Source organism: Chaetodon auriga, chromosome 14, assembly GCF_051107435.1.
Source record: "Chaetodon auriga isolate fChaAug3 chromosome 14, fChaAug3.hap1, whole genome shotgun sequence".
In the NCBI taxonomy this organism is placed as follows: domain Eukaryota; kingdom Metazoa; phylum Chordata; class Actinopteri; order Chaetodontiformes; family Chaetodontidae; genus Chaetodon; species Chaetodon auriga.
Genome location: NC_135087.1, coordinates 3,628,668 through 3,649,732, shown reverse-complemented (window position 1 = coordinate 3,649,732; position 21,065 = coordinate 3,628,668). Strand labels below are relative to the sequence as shown.

The window sequence follows — 21,065 nt, the reverse complement described above, 5'->3', positions numbered from 1 at the left end:
ACACTGTAATTCAGGGGCTCTGGGAGACGGGTAGGGCTAGGTTGTGCTTTCATAACCTTCTGGGAAAACCTGTTTGGGGAGACCTGAATAGGCATTGATCTACCTCCCCACAGCTACTGCAGCCAGTTTGCCCTTGAGCAAGGCAGTTGACTACCAGCTGCTGCTGTGGAGCTGCTCACTGAAGCGCTGCTGGACCACCGCCAGGGTACAAATCCAAACCCCAGACTTTGCTCCCCCTCTGGTGCCACTGTGGAAAAAAGAACAAGCATTTTCTTTGGTGTTCTTTCTTTAAACCTGCACTTGCCAAGAGTGTTATGAATACTTGTTTCAACACAAAATGAGGCAGCGCCAGACAAAAGCGTTGCATCCCAAAGTAAAGACATCTCATCCATCCATCCCAGATGAAGCTCTGCTGTTTGGTATAATCACGTTAGGAAGTGATGAGTTGAATTTAATACTGGAATCCAAACTGTCATCTAACCGCTGCGAAAGAACACCCTGTTCTGAGAAAAACTATGTGACCGACCACAGATCTTTGTACTGTGTTGGCCTTCGGTACACAGTAAGCCCTCGTGAGCATGCTGTGTGCAGACGACTGGCATTACATTACACTGCTGCAGGATTTTATTTTAAAGTTACTGCTCAAATGCTGAAAAGTTGCTGCTTCCAAAAGCTCTTTTAAAGCCAAATTCTATTTTTCTTTTTCATTTCTATGCAAAGAAACACAACCAGGAAGCTCTCTGAGTGCAGGTCAAAGCCTCCCACCCCCACATCAGTCAGACAAAGAAAAACAAAAGTTCCCTCAGTAGCAAGTAAATGAAATACCATAATGTGTGCGTCAGTACAGGCTGAAATTACACCCAGTGAGTGTGATTAAGAACAAATTAAGGTGTTTTAGTTCAAATCAAGTTCAGATACTGGTGGGGCCCCCATCACAGGGCCATGTCAGTTTCTGTGAGTAAAGAGACCCCAGATCTTATCAAATCACCACCAAAGACGGAAAACACGAACCCATTTTACTGGATAATCCAGCAAAGGAATGAAGTGACCTTTATTGACGTGTGTATTGCAGCTGGTGATTATGTGATGCACGTTTAATGAAGTGTCAAACAAATTGGGGTCTGAAGAGTGCATTTCTGCTTTGATGAATAACTCTGTCAGACGGCTCGGCCTCACATCATCAGCGCTGCGAACTCTATTTCACCGCCGTCCAAGAAACAGAGCGTGTGCAGGCCGTCATCTCTGGTGTTACTGGATTGTTTGGATTTGTTGGCGAGCTGATTGAGTCCTTATTAAATGGGCACCATCAAAACATGGATTCAAAAATCATTATTAATCTATTTGTGATGAGAGACTTTAGCTTAGCTGCAGCACCGTACTGAGTGAAAGCTGCTCTTCAGGACTGTTAGAACGCTTTGTGAATTACTTTCAGACCAAAACTGAGGACTTTAAATTCAGGATCCTTATTTTCAAAAGTTTCTCCCAACTCCGCCAATTAGCAGCTACTTTTAGCCTTAGGATGTTTTGTGAATGCAGCCCGAGGACTTTGCTGTACGTTAACTTCACCGGACTACAGTCAGTATTATTAATTAAAGCAATTAATTTTCACATTAATAAAACAATGGTTACCATCATTTTTAAAAGAATGTACAGAATTGAGGCGTCAGTCACTGAAAATAGGTTGTTTTTTGTGTCTTGCTAGCAAAAACGTGCATATCATTATGATGTATTAATAAAAAAAGTAGCTGTTTATGTTCAACAAAATAAATTAGCATCATTTCCCTACAAAAACAGCTCACAGTGAAATGATGTGGAGTACGATCTGCGCAGTGTCAGTTTCTCTTTTACGACAATACGGGCTCGGAGTTGTGATAGTGACAGAGTGCATGCGCTGTGATCAGTGAGTAATTAAAGGGGACTTCAGGCCACAGGCAGGAGAGGAGCTGCAGCGGCCTCTCGGCTGCTCATGCTGCCGGCCTTGAAGAGCAAATCTTTCCAGAATCATCTCTTCACCTGCAGCATCTTTCCTCCAAACCTTCCCACATCCTCCGTTTAAGCAAGTCCTGAGAGGAGCAGACTGCCCACTCTCCTCAGAAAAAACGAAGCGCTCCACAGAAGTTTCTAAGCATCTAAGGTTGTGCAGCTTATTCTTTAGAAAGGGAGTACGATCCTTCCCACGTTTCCGTGTGTGTCAGCCTTTTTTACATACTGCACAAACAAGGTTTTGGATGAAAGTGTCCCCGAGATGCTGTAAAAATTCCAAAAATAAGCTCGAGGAGGCAAAACAACTCCCAACAGAGAAGCTGCTCAAAAATTAATTTCTCATCCGGAGTGTGAGTTTAGCGGCTTGAAAATAATTCAGACTTTGACCAAAAAAAAGCATCCATAACAGCTGTCAGTATGAAGAATATGAAGAGTTTAAATATTCTCCATGCTACTTCAGGCTTAATCAAATAATTCTGGCAAACAAATTTCTTGTCGATAAAAAGTAGGCTGTCTGAAAATCACAGAGTGCCACAGTCTGGAGCGTCAATCAGGCCCACAGTCCCCAAAACCCAGATCAAAATAGATTATTCTTTGTTCTGTTTTGAAAGGAGACCAGCATGAGCACATTAGACAGCAGGTAGCCTCAAACAGCCCATGCTGGCTGCAAGATGGTCTCCTCGTTTTTACCATTAAGAGGCAGAGACACTGTGAGTCAGCCTGGCTCTGTCTGCCGCCGCCGCTGCTGTAGGGCCCCGAGAAGCTTCTCTCAACTGCCTCCAAACCAGTGATTGCATGCAAGCTGACTGTGGTAGTTTCTGTGTTCTTGGGGGGGAATAACCTACTTTCAGAGAAGTGTGGATATGGTCTACCCACCCGTGCAGACTATGCACCATTTTACGCTGGTTTATTGTTTCCACTTTATGGCAGTAAGAAATAGGCTATCGATTTAACTCGTCCTATTTCAACTTTGGCCAAGATTGGATTTTTAAACGACTTGGGCTGGGCGTCTCCGGCCGACCCGCCAGGGAGCAGAGGATCACGGGGGCTGTGTGACTCGCAGGTCGGAGTGCGCAAAGCAACGCGCCCCTGTGATTCATCCGCAGTTTCCAGACGGTGCGCAGGTGGAGGCGAAGAGGAGAGGAGGCAGCCGCTCAGGACGGACGGATGAAACGGCCAGGGATGTCCAACGCTCCTAACGTTTATTCCTCCTAAGGAACAGGCAGTTTTTTTCTCTCTCCCCCTCGCTGCTGCCTTGATTTGGAACCAGCGGCTTGATTTGGCGCAGCTGTAACCCATTTTTTCCTCCATGACAAAAGTTTGACTGTTAAAAAATGATGCTCTGCTCCGCTCCTGTTTTTTCATGCAATGCTGTGGATTCCGGCGTCAGCGTGAGTGTCCAGTCATCACTTGAGAAATAGCTGCGATTCTTTCGGTCTTAATTTCGGTGCCAATTTCAACAAACAGAGGGCTTTTATTCTCGCACATCTTCACTCGCCCAGGATTGCATCCGTTTGAATTAATGTCGCACTCCATAATGGACTTCCTCGGACTGTACTTCTTGCAGCTGGCTCTTATTGGTAAGTTGAACAACACTTGGAATGTGATTCAGTGTAGTTGAACTTGTGCAAAATGAATATTGTTCTGCGGATTTTCGCTGCAGCTCGGAGCCTGTTAGGTCTGTTTTCAGGCTCAGCTTCACGCTCATTAGTGCAAGTCCGACGAGCCCTGATTCGCTTGATTTTTGTCAAAGTTGCATGATGATATATTTGTTTTTCTGCAAGATCAGCCGCTTGTGTTCACGGGAAGGGATGCACTCTGGGGTCCCGGGCAGAGCAGGGATTCTGTTTTTTTAATGGACCACACAGTAAGACCGCAAAATATTATCTGATGGCTGACTGACAGTAATGAAGCGGCGGGACTCGCCGGATTCTCTCCAGTCCAAAGATGCTCTTTTCTCATCCTGCCAGAGCAAATTTTGTGTCAGCCGTCAGCAGCAGCCGTGCGTGTGTTTCCCGTGCGTTCACATGATGTGAGGATAGATCAGGAAGGGACAGAAAAGCCTAATAAACGTTTTCGCCACCAAAGCCGCCGCCGCTGCTGCGAAAACACCAATGCGGACAAGTGTGTGTCAAAGTGTTTGTTTGTGCGCGTGCGCGCCCACCCGTGTGGCTAGCTGTGCGCGTGCGCGTGCGTGCGTGCACCTGCCTTTGCAGGTGCATTGTGATGGCTGTGCGTGTGTAAGCTGGGGCGGGGGGGAGAGAGGGGCGGTAGCCGGTGTGTGCGGTGCGTGTGTGAGCGCGCGCGCGTTTGTGCGTGCGCTTTTGTGTAAGGAGCATAAAGCTGCCCAAACAAGTGATGTGCAGGAGCAGAACAAACAGTTCGTGTCAAGACCACCAGCACTGCATACACGCACACGCACACACAGCTTTTTCTCTACCCAAATCATGTTACCTGTGCAGCCTCATTGTGCCAGCTGGTGCCAGTCATTTTGTCAGTGCTGTGTTTAGCTCCTCTGATTTCAAATTCTTCTGTGGTACAAACTCTGACTTTTTCCTGATTCTGGTGCACTCTGTTCTGCAAAAATTCCCCCACAATGGAGAGAAAAAACCCTTCCTGCAGAGCGAATGCGGGCTGAAAACAGGACGTACGGATGGAAGGATTTTATATTTGTGCCTTTATGGCATCCATCATGACAGCTCGACGTCTCAGACTCCATTTCCCTTTGCTGCAGCTGTGATTTCAGCCAGAGTAGGCTGGAAATTCTGGGGCTCCCAGACAAGATGTTCCACCACCTCAAACCCTGAACACACACACACACACACACACACACACACACACACACACACACACTCACACTCACTCACTCCTGTCCACCACACTTTAAGAGAGTGATGCTATTATGTCCCCCTGTCTTCCCTCACTTTTCACATCATATGTAAAACATGTGTCAGTGTGCTGTGCTGTCACTCAAGACATGAGCCGGGTGGGTAAGTGAAAGCAGGATGTGAGAAGGGGGGTCAGTCAGTCCCAGTCTTTTCTCCGCAGATATTCTCACCTTGTCAAATAGATGTGTCAAAACGGAAGAGATTTCTCACCCAAGGCCTCCTGATCCTGTCCATCAGCCACACAGGGAGGCAGGCGCAGAGCGAAGGGGGAGGGCATCAAAGAAGCTGAAGTAGCTTTAGCCTGAAGGTTGAGAGGGGAAGAGGAAGGTTGTGGCTTGAATCCACGGGGGGGTGGGGATCAAAGTAGGAGGAGCACATGAGTCTTGCACCTGGACGGTACCTGGGAAGAATGGGAAATACAAATGGAAAGTTTGGAATTTGCTGCTAAATCTGAGGTACCGAGGTGTGACGATGAGGCGCAGGACGGCTTGTGTGGCAGGTTCATCCGCGTAAGACTGATGCGACTTATTATTTATGTCTGTGTTTGGCATTTAGTGTAAATATTTGTGACTGTATATTGCTGTATTTGTTTTTGTGACGCACTCTCTGTGTCGTCTCATTTGTCATGCAAACTAGCACGGCACCACTTGAATTTTAAGTGAAACATCAAACACCATAAAAAGCCGCACTTTGATTAATGGGCTGCGTTGCTTTGTCCAATTAAAAGCACTCAAATGTACGAAAAGTTGTATTTACGGCTGAAATCGGAGCTTTCACGGAGCACTCGAAGGCAGCATCAGTTCCTTCAGCAACTTCTGCCGAAGTGTCCTTGAGTACGCTCACCAACAGCACTCGCTCCAAGGATGTTGTGTGTGCATAGCTATACTTCTGGGGACCAATACTTGACACCCTGCTCTCCTTATGAGGACCTTTCAGTTTAAGAGGATGTACTGGCTGCTACGTGTGTGTGTGTGTGTGTGTGTGTGTGTGTGTGTGTGTGTGTGTGTGTGTGTGTGTGTGTGTGTGTGTGTGTTTGCATGCACCTCTCTTCGCTGAGCTCCTGCTGCAGGTGAAAAGCTGCTCCTGTACATCTCGCCTGGCCAAACAAGGCTTTGAAATGCCTGTGGTGTAGACAGAATATCTGTCCAATCTGTGTGGCTTTCTGAGGAGTGTGATGTGGATGTGTGTGTGGTAAGCATGCTGTGCTTTTTGCATGGTGTTAACTTGCAGGGGTAAACTCGTGCTGTGGAAAAAGAAGTGATAAAAAAAGCAAGCCTCCATTTACGTCAGACTTAAATTAGCATATTTACTGCTCAGTCTTGTGATGCTTCAGTGATTATCTGCCTGCACGGCTCTGAACATTTTGCAATCATTACTGTAATTAGTTGACCAGGTTCATCTGCATATTATTCCTCTCTAAGTAGCAGGTAGTGAATGAACATAGCGTACCTCACCGTTTGCTACGTGGCACAGGCTTTGGACTGTTTTACATGTGGTGATTGCTGTTATGTGCATGGCAGTAATTGGCTGGAAAGAAGTAATAATCATAAACATAAACGACTCACTGCTTGAGGTTGGTTTGTATGTTTTTCCCAGCGTGAGTTAGTGGTGATTTGCTCCTCACAGGGGTAGCAGACATGGAGGCAAGGTGTGAACTGTTTGAGGAAGCATTAAACTGCAGGCTCTCTTCACAGAGGCAAACCGGTGTGGCTGTGGATTAGACTGATCAGGGTGGGGGGCCGGTATCATGTCCTGTAAAGAGGCCCGGCGGACTGAAAAGGGCATCCGCTGCTGATTTGGTATCAGCCTGTTTCGGCACACAGCTGATTATCTGCAATCTGTTTCAAAATGTTAGCTGTCATCAGTCACATTCACAGGGAAAATGCAACATGATGATCGAACTGCAGATGCTACAATTACGTAATTACTTGTTGAATTGGGACGTGAAACACTTCATTTTGAGTGTAAAATTATTGGATGTCATCAGTTTTTCCACAAGTCACGACGGATTCTAAAAAGCAAAACAAACAAGGCAGAGCCTAAAAACTAAAGGTCACATGTGATACCAGAATCTTAATAATTACTTCACAACCGTTTAAAAGTACTCATCTGATTATAGAAACCAAAAATAATTTATCTGTGTTTGTGCCATCAGTTATTTCACACTGTAGCTAATCATGGTTTGGCTGTTGAAAATGTCAGAAAAGTTTCAAATCGCTGATTGGAAATCAGGAGCCATTTTGATTTTGGTTTTTGGGGCTCTGGAGCAAAGTTACCCAAAAGTAATTAGAGTGTTGAGGCCACAGCACTGAGAGTAAGCCGATTGCTGATTACCATTCCTCACCAGGTAATTATTTACTGATTAACTTTGAGTCCAGCTGAATAGATTTTTGAAGCAGTTTGTCTGTACTTGGCTTCTTTGTTCACTGCAGTGCACTGATCTCACCTTCAGAAGAAAAATAAAGTTTAATGTTCACTGATTTCCTTTTTGCTTGGTTTGTCCACATTCTCCTCAACCTGCTTTCTCTGCAGCCAGTGATGTGTAGTCCCTTATATTTTTTTCTCCAGGGTTGACGTCCGCACGGCTTTGTTGCGTTCGGATGTGAGCTTTGAAAGCAGTTGGGACGACTTATGGCAATTAAGGATTTTCCATTTGAGATAAAGTTCTTGAAGTCGAGCACGTGGCTTCATTGTCACCACTGTCGCTGTGGCTGCCTCCTCCGAGATGGATTTCTGTCTGTGTGGTTATTAAATGTGAGTGCCAGATGGTGGGTCTGGACTTAACAATGAAAGCGTCGCTCTGATGGGGGGGGGGGGCTAACACTGTTGATGGCAGGGATTCGCCCTGACACTTGTGCCAATACTGACCTTTTTTTAGCAGAGCGGGTATCGGACATGACCTGACTGATTAAATACAGTGTCTTCGTTCTTATGAAATTCAGAAACGTTCTTTGAGCCACAGACGTTTTCAGAACCAGAGAAATGAGTTCCATGCAGCGAGGTGTGCAGACTTTAAATGTAGGTATCAAGTTTGATCAGTGTGTGTCCTGGTGGTGGTTTTGATAATTGTAAAATATTAAAGCCAACCAAACCAAAATGAAAGCTGTGGTATTTTTCTGTGGTTTAAAAGTCTTTGAGCTGTATTAATGGATTTTTTGGCCACAGGGGGGCAGAAAAACTCCAAACAAGCTCGAGGAACCACAACCCTGACACATACCTGGTAAATGAGTTAGGCTAGCATGTTAGCAAACCGTGCATATGCACTCAGACCAACCTCTGCTAAAGAGCTCTGCCTCGAGCTCTGACTCAAACTCTGACTCTGCATCCTGCTGCAGAAACCAGGCTCTATCAGAGACCCGAGCCTGAGCTCTGCAGTAAATGTGGCCTAAAACAACGATAATGAGCTGAAAGAGGTTGAAAAGTTCAGTGGAAAATGCAGCAGTGGCTGTTTTTGACACTGTGAACTCACGTCGTCAATTGAGTCGATGTTAATGAGAGTTTACTAATGTGTCTTTAAAGTATAGTAAATTTCAAGTGTGGCCTGGGAAATAACCATGTGGATTTGAGTTTCACAGGGCAGATATAGCCGTGCAGAGGGGCAGCGACGGCCACTCTACGGGTCATAAGATGAACGTTTAGCTCCACATAAATTGCTTCCTAATTAACAACCACACATACGAGCTCACACACATGCGAGCTCACACACATAGAGCGGCCTCCTGCATATCCAAACCAAACTCCTGCTGTCGCTCTCAGCAGTTATTCATCCTCATCACTATGCTTCGTATGAGAATGAATAATTTGCTCCTTGCATGTTTGGTAACCTTGAATTGTGACAGATAATATTATGGGTTTTAGCAAGTATGCGCTTTATGCATTTATTCTGACAAATCTGAAGCCCACCCCCTCACCGCCACCCCCTCACACATGTATAATTCATGCTCACCCTCCTCTCTCACCGGATCCTCATAGCTGGTGCAGCGTTGCACAAACTTCTTGATTTCTCTTACAGTGGATACTTCTCCATGCCTTCAAGTTCCTCTGACAGAGAGAAGCGAGAGAATAGTGTCGGAGAATTACAGGAGCAAACATAGCAGGAAGAGGAGGATGTGAATGCAAATAAGCCGTGTGTGACAGGAAGAGAGGGGATTTATTTTTCCATGAGGCTGGAGCTGTCGTTGGGCATCTAACAGAGAAGGAGATGTGTACCCTCTGTAGCGCGTCTCACCAGAGCCAAGTTGCACTTTAGATCCCCGGAGTGTCGGCTCAGTTTGGAGCTTTAAATTTCGCGTGCTGCCCCTCTGACTTTCATTCAGGCTGTCCCCATCGTTGTGGATGCGGCACCTGTTGCTCCACGTCCCAGAAGCAGAGATGGTGGAGATGGCTCGGCCCAGCCTGCACCCAGGCTCTTCACATTAGCAGATATCATTTTTGACACTCGATCCGTCCTCGTCTGATGGATTCATTGATTTCATTTGTCACTGTCTCCTCACTGCGATAATGCTCTGGCATCAGTTTTTAGGGATGCTGGCTTTCTAACTGTTATGACTCAACAAAAGATTTGAGACATAAAGTCAGATAGCTGCTGGTGAGTTGCATTGGTGACTCGTTGACATTTATAGCCGGTTGTTCTTCGCTGTCTTACTGACTTTTCTCACAGCTTTGTGTTTTTTCTGCCGGGACAAGTAATACTGTATGTATAAAGAGCAGATGGAAGCAATTACAGGCCATCGGCTGCGAAGAAAAGAGCAAGATGGAAGCTCTGAGATGGAGATAAACATTCTCTGGAATAGAGGGAATCAAACTGTACTGATGCTTGTAGGGAGGATTTTGTGGGGTGAAACCAAAGTGACAGTGCTCCTTATTATATTAAAACCCTGTCATTTCCACTGGCTTTTGTTGAGGGACGATTATGCCACAGAGACAATTACCCTGCCCTTGCCGTGCTAAAAGGATATGGCATTTACTGCCACTGTATTCCAAAGCCAGACATTTAACTTTGTAATGAAAAGGCTGCAAAATGGTCCAGGCTGATTGTGAGAAAGCCTAAAAGGCTGCAATTAATCAGAAGAGAAAGTTTTGTGAGTAGGGGGAAAAGGTAGTACAGAGTTGGCTTGGCAGAGGGAAAGGCAAGTGGTAATGAAAGAAGCTAGCGAGGCTTCAAGGCCCTTCGTCAAGTGTTCGCAGCACTTAAAGCCTGTAAGTGTGTCTGTCTGTGCATTTTTAAGTACAACGAATCAGCATCTCATTGCAACTGGCTCAAAACCGTTATCCAGATGTGTACAGGGAAGCCTCTTACTGCTCCGCCATTTTATTGAGAGGGCTGCCGGAGGTGACAATCATATTCTCATTTTGCGTCGATGAAGCAGACATTAAAATATCGCTGATAACCACGAGGCCTCTGCTTCCATGTACATGATCCTGTGTATTAGTCACACACAGCTGCATGCTCACGTTCCCACCATCCTAACCTTCATGTGCTTGTAGGGAAATGTCCGTAATCCTCAAAGACTTTCATGGCGACATTCCCACGGGTTCACAGCGAAGCGTGTTACAAGGTGTGACTCCGTAGCTGTGTACCGATCAATCCTCCATGCTAATCGTACACAGTAAGAAATCAACATACTTGACAGGAAATTGTACATTTATTGGCGTGTCTCAATCAGACGGGCAGATTAGAGCGCTGCTGCCACTTCACACGACAGCAAAACGTTTCTCAAAAAAAAAAAAATTAAATTAAATTAAAAAAAATCTGATGAGTTCAGGAGATGTCTCACCACCAGACACGATTACCTTTTTACAACTGTGAGCGGCTCCTCCGTCCCCTTTTTTTGCGTTGCATTGTGGGACAGTCTGTCTGTGTAGTGACTGTTTTGACCACATTATTATTATTATTAAGACCATGTTGTTTTCTGTTGCAGTAATGTTTGAGAAAGTGGGCTCTGGATCAACGATTAATGTATGTTTTTTCACAGCAGGCAGTTTAATGATTCAGAATGAGCCTGTTGAAGAGTCTTGTAGTACATTTTAATATTGATTGTTAGCAAGTGTTTCTTATTCTACCTGTCAGCAGCGTGTCTGCTGAAGCTAGTCACCCTTAAAATGTCCAGTCAGGCCAGTTTAACCTACCATCAGTTTTCTGCCGGCTCATGTTACTTGTTTTGTTGGCATGGAGGACGTGAATTGATAACAAGGGAAGCTTCTCTCGCCTTCTTCATTGCAGACATTGGCTGGACAGAATCATCCGTTAGTTAGCCAAGAAATACAGTGTCGTGACATCTTATGTTGGAAAATGATGAAGTCTGTCAAGAGGAGATAGAAATCTGTCTGGGAGTTTTTCTGTTGACCTGCAACAAACTGCTTCTTACAATTTGACGGAAAGGCCGCCGAGTAGGTGACTGAGAAAGAGAAAGTTCAGTTGAGAGCTGTGAAATTGACCAAATAGCTTAATCCACTGCTCCAGAGCTCCAGTAGCAGTTTTCGTTTGGGCTCAGAATCACCTCGTCAAACAGGTTGAAACATGTGTTTGACTGGATGCAGACGGATCATCGCTGCAGCAGCACGGTCGTCTTTAAGGATTATGGATGTGTTCTGTGCTTTCTCAGAGTGGCTTATTTCATTGACTCAAAGGTAATCATCAATGCAAAAAGCCGAAGAGATAAAAAAAGATAATTACATGAGAGACACAAACTGGAGCCGAGGCGTATCCGTCTCCGCCTGTCACAGCTCGTATTTAGGTTAGGGCGATATTAAAAGAGTAGCTCCTCCACTCGCCGTCTTTCTCTTCCCCGAGAACCCCCAGCAAATAAGAGCAGACCAGCAGGAGGCAGAGGGGGAGCAGAGATCCCGTCTGGAGCAGGAGCCGAATCGAGATGACATCTTGCAGCCTCTTCTGCAGGGGCCCCGGGATCTGGGGAGCTAATTGGTTTCTAATCAGAGCTGCAGTTTCTGCTGTGGCGTTCCGCTCAGCCTGTTGAGATAGAAATAGAGGATGAGTGTGAAATCGGGACTCGGGAATCAGGTTCAGTGCCAGGCTGTCAACTGACTAAGCCAACGGGAGGTGGAGGAGGATGGGGATGTGTAGAACGGGCCAAATCGCAGCAGGCGATCCACCCAGCCTGTCTCAGATATGTGCCAGATAACATTTATGAGGGCTAATGAAAGCGTGTGCGGCTCAACGCTCTTACATGGTCTGTTGTGGGCCGATCAGCCGGTTTCATCTTTTTGTCTTGCATGTTTCACGTCACCGACCAAGCAGATGGACGAACAGGGACAACACAAAATCAAAAACTGGGCGATGTTCAAGATTTCATAAAGATACAAGACGCAAAAAACAGTTTACTGGCAGTAGCTATAGACCATATGCTCTTCAATATCAGTTTGGGTTTTTCTGCGACCTCCAGTCTACTCCACCAAATCACAGCGTACTGCTGAAAACAGCCTCTCAGTGATGTTTGGGACATATGGAGCAGCGGATTGGGAGGCGTTACCTCAGGGAATCCGTGTTTCCACATATGAAGTCCTGTTCTTTCTAAACAGACAGTGTGACTGGTGACGGCAGTCGGTTGAATCACCAGGACAAATAATCAGAAACTGCAATGAGGGAAAAATCAAGTACAAAAAAGTCTGTACATTAAAACTCCAGAAGAGATGTCAATCGCGACTCAGGTTGAAGCCGGACTGAGATAGCTTGTGTTGTCCTTTCGCTGCAGAGGTCACGTTCGACTCATTTGACCCAGCGTTGTTGCACGTTGAAGTTTTAAATAGGAGAGGATCCTGATAGAGAAACCTGACAGACAGCAGGGAGGGAGCTGGTGAGAGCGGGTTTAGTATTGATTTCATCAGGTTAAATGCATGTTTTTAACCATCAATACATTTATGTTGTACAGGCCTTGGGATGGATTCCATGTACAGCTTTTTGAGGGTCTCCAGTTAAGCTCAGAGTAAGACAGGGCAACCCCTTCCTATCTCCACCCAGTGGATCATCTCCCCTCAGCTGAGCTGATAAATCCTGCCTTCAAGGTCTTCTTCCAACACATCTAAATACAGTTCTTTTTTTCTTTTTAGATTTATTTCAAAGGGGATTTTAGTGATTGACGCTCTGCACACAATGTAATAAGGAATTAGTTTTTCTTTGCCGTTTCATCTGGTACATGTTTGCCTTTCGCCAGGGATTTGCGTTGCAGTATCTCTCACGGACACATGGACGGACACATCAGATGTCTGCTGGTTTGAACGTGTTAACCATGTGGTCAACCAGCCTGCTCCTCTCTATTCGATGCATGTAGTTAAGGATTAAATAAAACTCTCCTCCAAAACTGAGCGATTAAATAGATGAAACCCTGATCTCATTGCTCTATTTTTTTTTATTTATTTTTTTTTTAAGACAGACCTGAAGATTAGTCGAGGCAATAAAACTAAGGTAAGGAAGCTTAGTAACACAAGAATGAATGTAAATAGGATTCAGCGGCAATGAAAGGTACAAAGTGGTCTAATTAAATCCCTCTCGATGTGAATTCAATTTCCCCAGGCCTCATGGCATCCTGTCAGTGACAAAGAGAGCTGCCTCTCTTTGTCTTCCTCTGAGTAAATTCCAATTAGGTGGTGGGTGTATGTTGGTGTGCCAGTCAATCACAGTCAAAGCCTGTGTTTTAAAGATGATGACAGTGGCAATATATCGACTCCAGCCCTTTCGGCGCCTCTTATTTGGAACAATAGACAGTTAACAGAGATATTGATTTTTTCTTTATATGCTTGTTGGGTAGGACTGTCGGTTCATTTAGAAACCGGCAGCCTCTAACCACACAGCGTTCATCACTCGGAGGCTTTCTTGAAAATATTGATAACACTCACGCAGCCCTTTGTGCTGTCGCAGCTTCTCCAGCCAATTAACACTGGCATCCACTGCTCAACTGATTTTCATCTCTTTTGAAAATTGAAAATATTTTCCCCTGGTGTTATCCGTTACAGATCGTTGTGGTATTACAGTCTGCCAAGCGCTCGCATTTCTTTTTTAGTAACACTTGTAAGCAGCGTGGAGGTGACAAAAGGGAGCAGCAGCAAAAGCCAATACCGGAGTGGAGGAGGACAGTCAACACCTACACCTGTCTTAATCCGATCGGGCCTTCGGAACAGAGGAGAAAGATAAGACTGCAGTTAGACACCGCTGCCACCTCAAACCACAAACGCACACACGCTTGGATATTTTCCTCAAATCAAATTACTGATGTCTGTTGCGATGGCCAGTGTCAGCACGTTCCCCGCCATCGTCTGCCGTCAGAGAGCCTCATTTATTTTGAGAAGACTTTTCTTTTAAGACACGCTCCGTCATGTGGAACAGTGAATATGAGATATAAAAGCCGTCTGCCGAGTGACTTTGGGCCATGGCGAGATCAAACGACAGAAACAGGAACTGAGAGCTTGAGGAGAGGAAAACCAAAGAAGGAGTCAAGGAAAATATTGGACGTCTTTTCCACATGACTGCTGGCTGGCCTCGATCCCCTCGGTCACTGCACGTCTCATCTTCGGCTTTAATTTGCTGCTTTTAACCCCACCCCCCTCTTCCGTGTGATCCTGGCCTCCGTGGCTCCAGGCCTTGCTGCTGAAGTGTGACCCTACCCACTGCCATTGATTTAAGGTCACTCACCATCACACCAGTGACCTTTCACAGATTTCAATTATTTGATAATCCGCTGCATCATCTCTCCTCCAGATGGTCAGGTATTAAATTTTTCACCAGCGCTCCAGTCGCTACATCAAACGCAGCTTTTGGGGTTTTCTCGGCTTTACACGCTATCAAAGCTCCGGTGCTTTTATGAGGCTTTTTCGCTGTTCTTTAATATCGCTGCTGTCGTGGAGATGGAGGATTATGAGCAGATAGCCTCGAAGGTCAGAGCCACTTGACTTACTCTGATACTACTAGATGGTATCTGAGTGAGGTAATGGACACGCTTTCCTTAAGACTGGAGAGGGGGTGAAGTAGAGCTTGAATGCCACTGCAGCAGATTGGCTTTCATTGTCCCATCCTACAGGGCAGCAGATGAACTGAAAGCCCCTTCCCCCCGTCAGCTGCTGTGACCTCTTGTCTGATCAGCAGCCTGAACAAACCCAGGGTTACATGTTCACACCGTGGAACAAGACGACGTCCGACCTTGATAACCGCTAGATTGGATGAAAGCCATGGAGCCACAGAAGAACGCTCCTTGGTGTACTCTGGTCTTCATGGGGTTCACGAGGTTTCAGCCCCCATCAATGCCGTTTAAAGACTTACACAGTGTTGCCGCACTCCGGCGTTGTGCGCTGTGTTGTACTACACTCCTGAGTGGAGGGAGTGCTAAGAGCCCAAAGCGCATTACAGGACCGAGAGGCTGGCCTCAGACAGCGAGCCAAGAATCTGCCAGGGCCACAGCCATGATAGATGACGAGGCGCGGCGAAAGGTTTTATTGAGGCTGTAGCGTGGCTTGTCGTGACAACCAGAATGAATGAGATCCTTGGCATCTGTGGGCACTGTCACCCTCCGGTCCCATTTTTGTTATTACTTATTCACGTACAGCAATAATGTTGGTTCAATTTCTTCCACTATCAATTTGCAAACTTGGCTGTTAAACTGTGAGTTATGCAACACTTGGACAAAAAAAGGATGGCGGCTAATCAACATGACTGTGCTGAGAATATTTACAACCTTTCTTGGCTCCCTGGAAGTCTTTTACACTTGCCGATGGAAGAAAGCATATGGAAATATGTGAACACGCATCTTGGCTGTAGCAGTTCTCCGCTGGACCCCTCGATTAGCTAAATGTTAAAGCCGCCCTCCTGCTACTCACGTTTTGATGATATTTGCATCCAGTGATCCAGGTTTTTCTTCAGTCATTGTGATATCAACCCTGCAGTGTTTTGATCATTTCATGGCAGAATGCACGTCGTTATGGTGTGGTCTGTATTACAGCATACAGTAACACCTCAGAGGATTCCACAGTTTCTATTCATTCTGCCTCATCTGTTATGTGAAGATTACAATGCAGACAGATACAATTGTCCAGTCATGCTTTAATCAGCTTTTCCTCCCTCCCTGAAGTCTTAATTGTCATTGTTGTGGTGAAAATGTCATCCTCCAACCAGATAACATGTTTAATTCAGTTGTAATGGCATTTGATGGTGATGGGGTTTCCAACCAAGATGATTCCACTGTTGAGAAGTATTGTTGGCCCCTGTGCCTGTCGTATGTACATATAACATTAGTATACACTGAGTTAATGTCAATGCATGAGTGCATAAGCAACATTTTACAGTTTATTTTTTGTTAAGTTTGAGTTTAAACTACCTTTTGGTTCCCAAACTGCAGTGGGGCCTCTCCAGAGGGTCACAAGATGAATCTTAGGGATTGTGAGAAGATTAATGGGGTAGGAAAGAAGAAAAAACACAGTACAGCTACACACATTTGTACTGAGTTTTTGTGGATTTTTTTTTTTGGAATCTTTGTTTATCTGTAAAATATTGGATACGTAAACCTCTATAGGCCTGGAACTGTTATTTACATAAAACAATCTGAGAAGTTTAGAGGAGAAATTACTGTTTGATTAATGACATGACAAGTCAGAGAGTTTGCCAACCACTGGTGACGGCTTGAATTATGTATTTTCTAAGCGTGTCTGTGTTTGTTTTTTTAATGTAGTCTTTTCATTTGGAAAATAACTAGTAAAAAGTAAAACGTGTTACATTTCCTCGTGAGATCTAGTGGAGTAGAAGTAGAAAGTGTCACCTTTCCATCGCTGGCACAGCGTTTCCCATGATCACCTGTCATTATCTGGTCTTTATTGTTGAGGACGGCAGAGGGGAGCAGGGATCATGGGGGAATGACATGCAGCGAAGGTCCCTGAACAGATTCAGACCTCCTGCTCTTCCCGTTTCTGCAGTGGCCGTCTGCGCTAACCACCCCGTCTGCTGCATGAAATGGTTTAGTGATGAAAACAGTCCACATGGACTCAAATGATGTTATTTTCTGGCCCGGAATCGAATCGAGGCAGAGGCTCTTTCACCAGGGGAAACTAATTTTTAGGAGAAACTAATTTTGACAGATGGCAGGAAACAGCTGCTTGACGCAGGCTGTTTCAAACAGCAAATGGAAACGCTTTCATCGACTCCGAATCACTTAAATGTTCTGCCAGTCGGCGATAGCAAAATCCCCGAATTTATTCAGATGAACTGTCTTTAGTGTTCTCACTGATGGAGCTCTACTTCATTCAGGCCCCGTTATGGTTTCCGTGGCGTTGGTGCATGTACGTGTGGCGAGCACACGCACGATTGAATATTTCCTTGTTTATGTCTGACATTTAAGTTTCGAAGCGGTCGGCCGAGTCATCCGGCTCGGCGTTCCTCTACGCTCCCGCTGCCCTGCTGCCACGCGTCCTGAACAGCACTGCTGAAATTCCAACTACCTGCCTGCTAAATCCTCCGACCAGAGTCATGTCACACTGATCCCCAGCCCAGTCATTAGGCCCCATTGAGAACGGCTAGCATGTTCAGCTACGCTTGACTGGATGATTCCCATTTATCCTCAACCCTCCCTCCCTCGTCGCTCTCTTTGGAGACAGGAGCTGCCAGGTTCATCTGTTTGCCTGTCTCCTGACTTGTTAGAAGCCTCTGTCAGCCTTGTTACTGAGCCTGCTGATCCGTGGCCATAAACCTGTGCAAAGGTGGAGAGGTATTAACGAACTAGGGCTTTACACAGCTGACCGACAAGTGGCTGAAAGCCCGACATCTCCCTCAAACCGTGGATACATTCATTACTGACTCTGTTAGCAATAGCTGAGCTGCTATCAACCTAAAATAGATCAATAAATCGGCATTTTTGAGGCTGGATTTTGAATTTAAAAGCTGACTTCAACATGCAGACAGATGCTTAGTCGGTTTCATTTACAATATTGGATTGCATCTGAATCATTTTGTGTAATGACCCCAAAGTAATGGTCTATGTCTACACTGCTCAGTAAAAGCAATGAACTGGTACCGTTTCTCAGCCCTATAATCTCCCACTGTCCTCTAGTACCACTTTATTGCATCCAGGTCTGCTGGCTTTAATATCCTGGTCTGTTAAATCAGTACATTTCACTGCTGGCTACGCTGATCTGTTTCCGGCGGTTGCTGTAATTACCCCTCATGGAATCAGTTTTGTCAGTGATGTTTACCAGACAAAACAGCCGAGAAACAATCTTCCCGAGGTGGTGAAGAAGAGCCCGACCCGCTGGGAAATCTTTCTAAGATCAACACCATTAATTACTAATGGAGGATTCCCATTTGATATGAGTGTAAGGCCAGTACATGTGAAGCATGCTCTGCACATGTGACTTTTAATGAGCCTTAACAACAAAAAAAAAGGAGAAACACGATTATTCCTCAAAGTATTTAGTTTGTTGTTTGTTGATTTATTCATGAGCTTCTCTTTTTAACTTTTATCTGCTCTCTCTTTGATAAACCCATCTGGACGTTTATTTATAACAACCCATGTGTGTGATTGCGTCGCCTCTGTCCACTGCACACCTCATCAAAGAGACGTTACCTGTAGCTGGCACAGTTTGGTCCGTCTCTTTGCTCAGTGACTTTCATTAACAGCGAGTAATGTTTGCGAACACGGCGGCAGCCTCTGTGTTCATTACCTCGCCTCCCAGTGCTCTCCCAAAATGGAAAGTGCTCCCTCCATCCCCACCTGGTCTGAAAATACGCGGCGTAAAGACTCCTGCCATAACTCCAGCGACTGTTTGGAAACACAGAGTATGCTGTGCGGGCAACTGTGAAGGATGCAGAAAAGCTCAGGGAAAAAAAAGTGTGAAGCTTTGTAAGCACCGAGCTGCGTTCCTGTCTCAGGGCCCCTTGAGTAATATCCCTGCTGGCCCTCGTTCTTAATGCTCTTGTCTCTGAGAAATACGGAGAGACAGAAATAGAAGAGAGGGGACACTCGGAGGGAGAGTTCAGCATCGGAGGAGAAGGGATGAAACCAGAGAGTTGATTGTGAGGGGGATTAAAAGGTGACGCTGGGGGTGAACCAGAGGCCGAGCAACTGCGAGATGAAGAAAGAGAGGGTTGAGAGAAAGTAGACAAGATTAATTAACTTATTTCCAACAACAGATCCTATTAAAGCGGCTGTCAGCTACACTGAAGCACTCACTGACTTAAACTGAATACTTCATGAGCTCTGCTTTTAGACTCGCTGTCATATGAAATATATAAATATATGTACGTGCAGAGGGCTGTGCACGCCGGCCGCTGTTTGCTCTCCTGCTTTTCTTGATTGTTGCGGCGGCGCTATCTGTTGCTGAGCTGTTATAGAGAGCGGCAGATAGCGAAATGGCAGGTGGGTCTGTAAACACAGCGTCTGAGTGATTCAGTGCAGCAGGCATTTCTCCAGGTCTGTAATGCCAAAGAGCCGCGGAGCCGGGGAGGGAGGGAGGGAGTGGGAGTGTGGGGGTGAGAGGCCGGCTGCCGGGAGACGGCGATGAAAGATTGATCAAGGAGGCCGATGCCTTTTCAAGGTGAGATCTCAGTTCTGAGGGAGGACCGGACCTCGTCCTCACCTCCTCACCTCCTCGCTTCGGCTTTCGACTCCCGTCTCTTTTTCTTTTCTTCCCGCCCTCGCTGCTCCAGGAGGGAGGAGGATCACGGAGAGGAGAGTGAAGCCGAGCTGAAACAGCAGGAAGTCTCAGATGAGGGGAGTGAACCCTTGTCTGTTTTCCTTCCCTGGTGGACAGAATACAGCTCGAATGCTTTCCCGCTGCACTTTCTCTAACATTTTGTTCCCCGGGAATATTTTGGCGAGTGGTTACCCCCCCCCCCCGCCTTTTATGTTTTTCATTCAGAGCAGCCGTGGCTCCGCTGAGGCTTTTTAAACATTTGTAGAACTCTATTATGTCTGTCAGCATCATCAAACACAATGGCAACAGCACCTCTGGGTGTTAATCTTACCTTCCCTGATATTTACAGCAGCACCGTTTGATCTTTTACATCTTCCTTCACCCCCCACCCCCCCGCACGGCGGCTCACTTGAAATCGCGCGAGGGTTGATCCCGCTATGACAAAGCCTTCCTGACACTTTAAAAGGCATCTCCCCACTGCTCAGCTCTCACATGCGTTCCCGACAGCGAGCGAGGGCAGTTAGCAATAAGTGCTAATTTCACATAATTGATTTCCCTCTCAATTCCATTTAACAGAATGTAAAGACCTTAATTGGAGCTCTGTGTCATTGTGCCCAGTGTTTTTCACTTTCCATTATATCCTTTAATGGCTTTCAAGGGGAAAGAAAAGAGCGTCTGCTTCAAAAATGGAATTCATGAAATGCAGCAGCAGCGCGTTACAGATGCAGGATTTCAGAGATTTTAAGTTTGCAGGTTGGGCATTTCTGGAGGTGGAGCATAAATCAGGAACTCTCTGCTTCCCTTAAGGGCTGTCAAGGTGCCCTTAATCAAAGCACTTACAGGGAAATTACCCCTCAGACACTTCCACACTGTGAAAAATCATCTGTTTTTCTAAGCGGATGATGGAATTACTGCCTGACAAATAATTTCTTGAAATCTTGCATCCACTTTTCTCTCAATCTGACTCGTCTTCCACCATTTTAGTTGGTAATTTACTGCTTTTCCCACAATGCCTTTCAGCATCCTCCAGCAAGCTCGTTTGGACTTGCTGCCTCCAGCTGATGGTTGCATGTGCAGTTAGGGAGCGATGATGATGGCGTTAACGCTTTCAGCAAGCGCAGAGCAACTTTCTCCAGCTGAGAAAAGTCAGAGTTCCACCCGTACAGTCACAACACATCCTGGGACCGTGCTGCATTGTGGGTGATCGAGGCTGCTAGCCATCAAGGAAATCTCCTCGAGGTTGACCGGTTTTTAAAGGCCAATATCCTGAAATGGACACAGGAAAGAAAAGTTCATGACCTGTTTGTTCGGGTACATCTGAGAGTTCTTCATTATCAAGCTAGCAACGTGGCTATGGAAGATTAGAAAAGATGCTAAGTTAGCTTTAAGTTGTGTCTCGTATTTTTTCAGTTTTTCAGCTGGTTGTAAGCTTACAGCTGACACTGATGAAACAAATCGTTAATGACCAGATCTGTTCTGCTGGCTCTCAAGCTACAACTTAGTGTTAAATAATTCATTTCCTCCCGTCTTTTCTGCACGTTGCAGGCCTACTTCTCTATTATTTGCTTC

The 21,065-nt window shown here is 45.7% G+C and overlaps 1 protein-coding gene across 1 annotated transcript in view; it reads left to right on the top strand.

The window, feature by feature from the left end:
* The first annotated feature begins 3,087 nt into the window (after positions 1-3,087).
* gfra4a (GDNF family receptor alpha 4a) overlaps positions 3,088-21,065 on the top strand; it is a 127,383-nt gene continuing 109,405 nt past the window's right edge. The window contains exon 1 of the mRNA XM_076749534.1: positions 3,088-3,563. Within this exon, the coding sequence (XP_076605649.1) occupies positions 3,506-3,563 (58 nt within the window). The 5' untranslated portion in view covers positions 3,088-3,505. The remainder of the gene's footprint in view (positions 3,564-21,065) is intronic.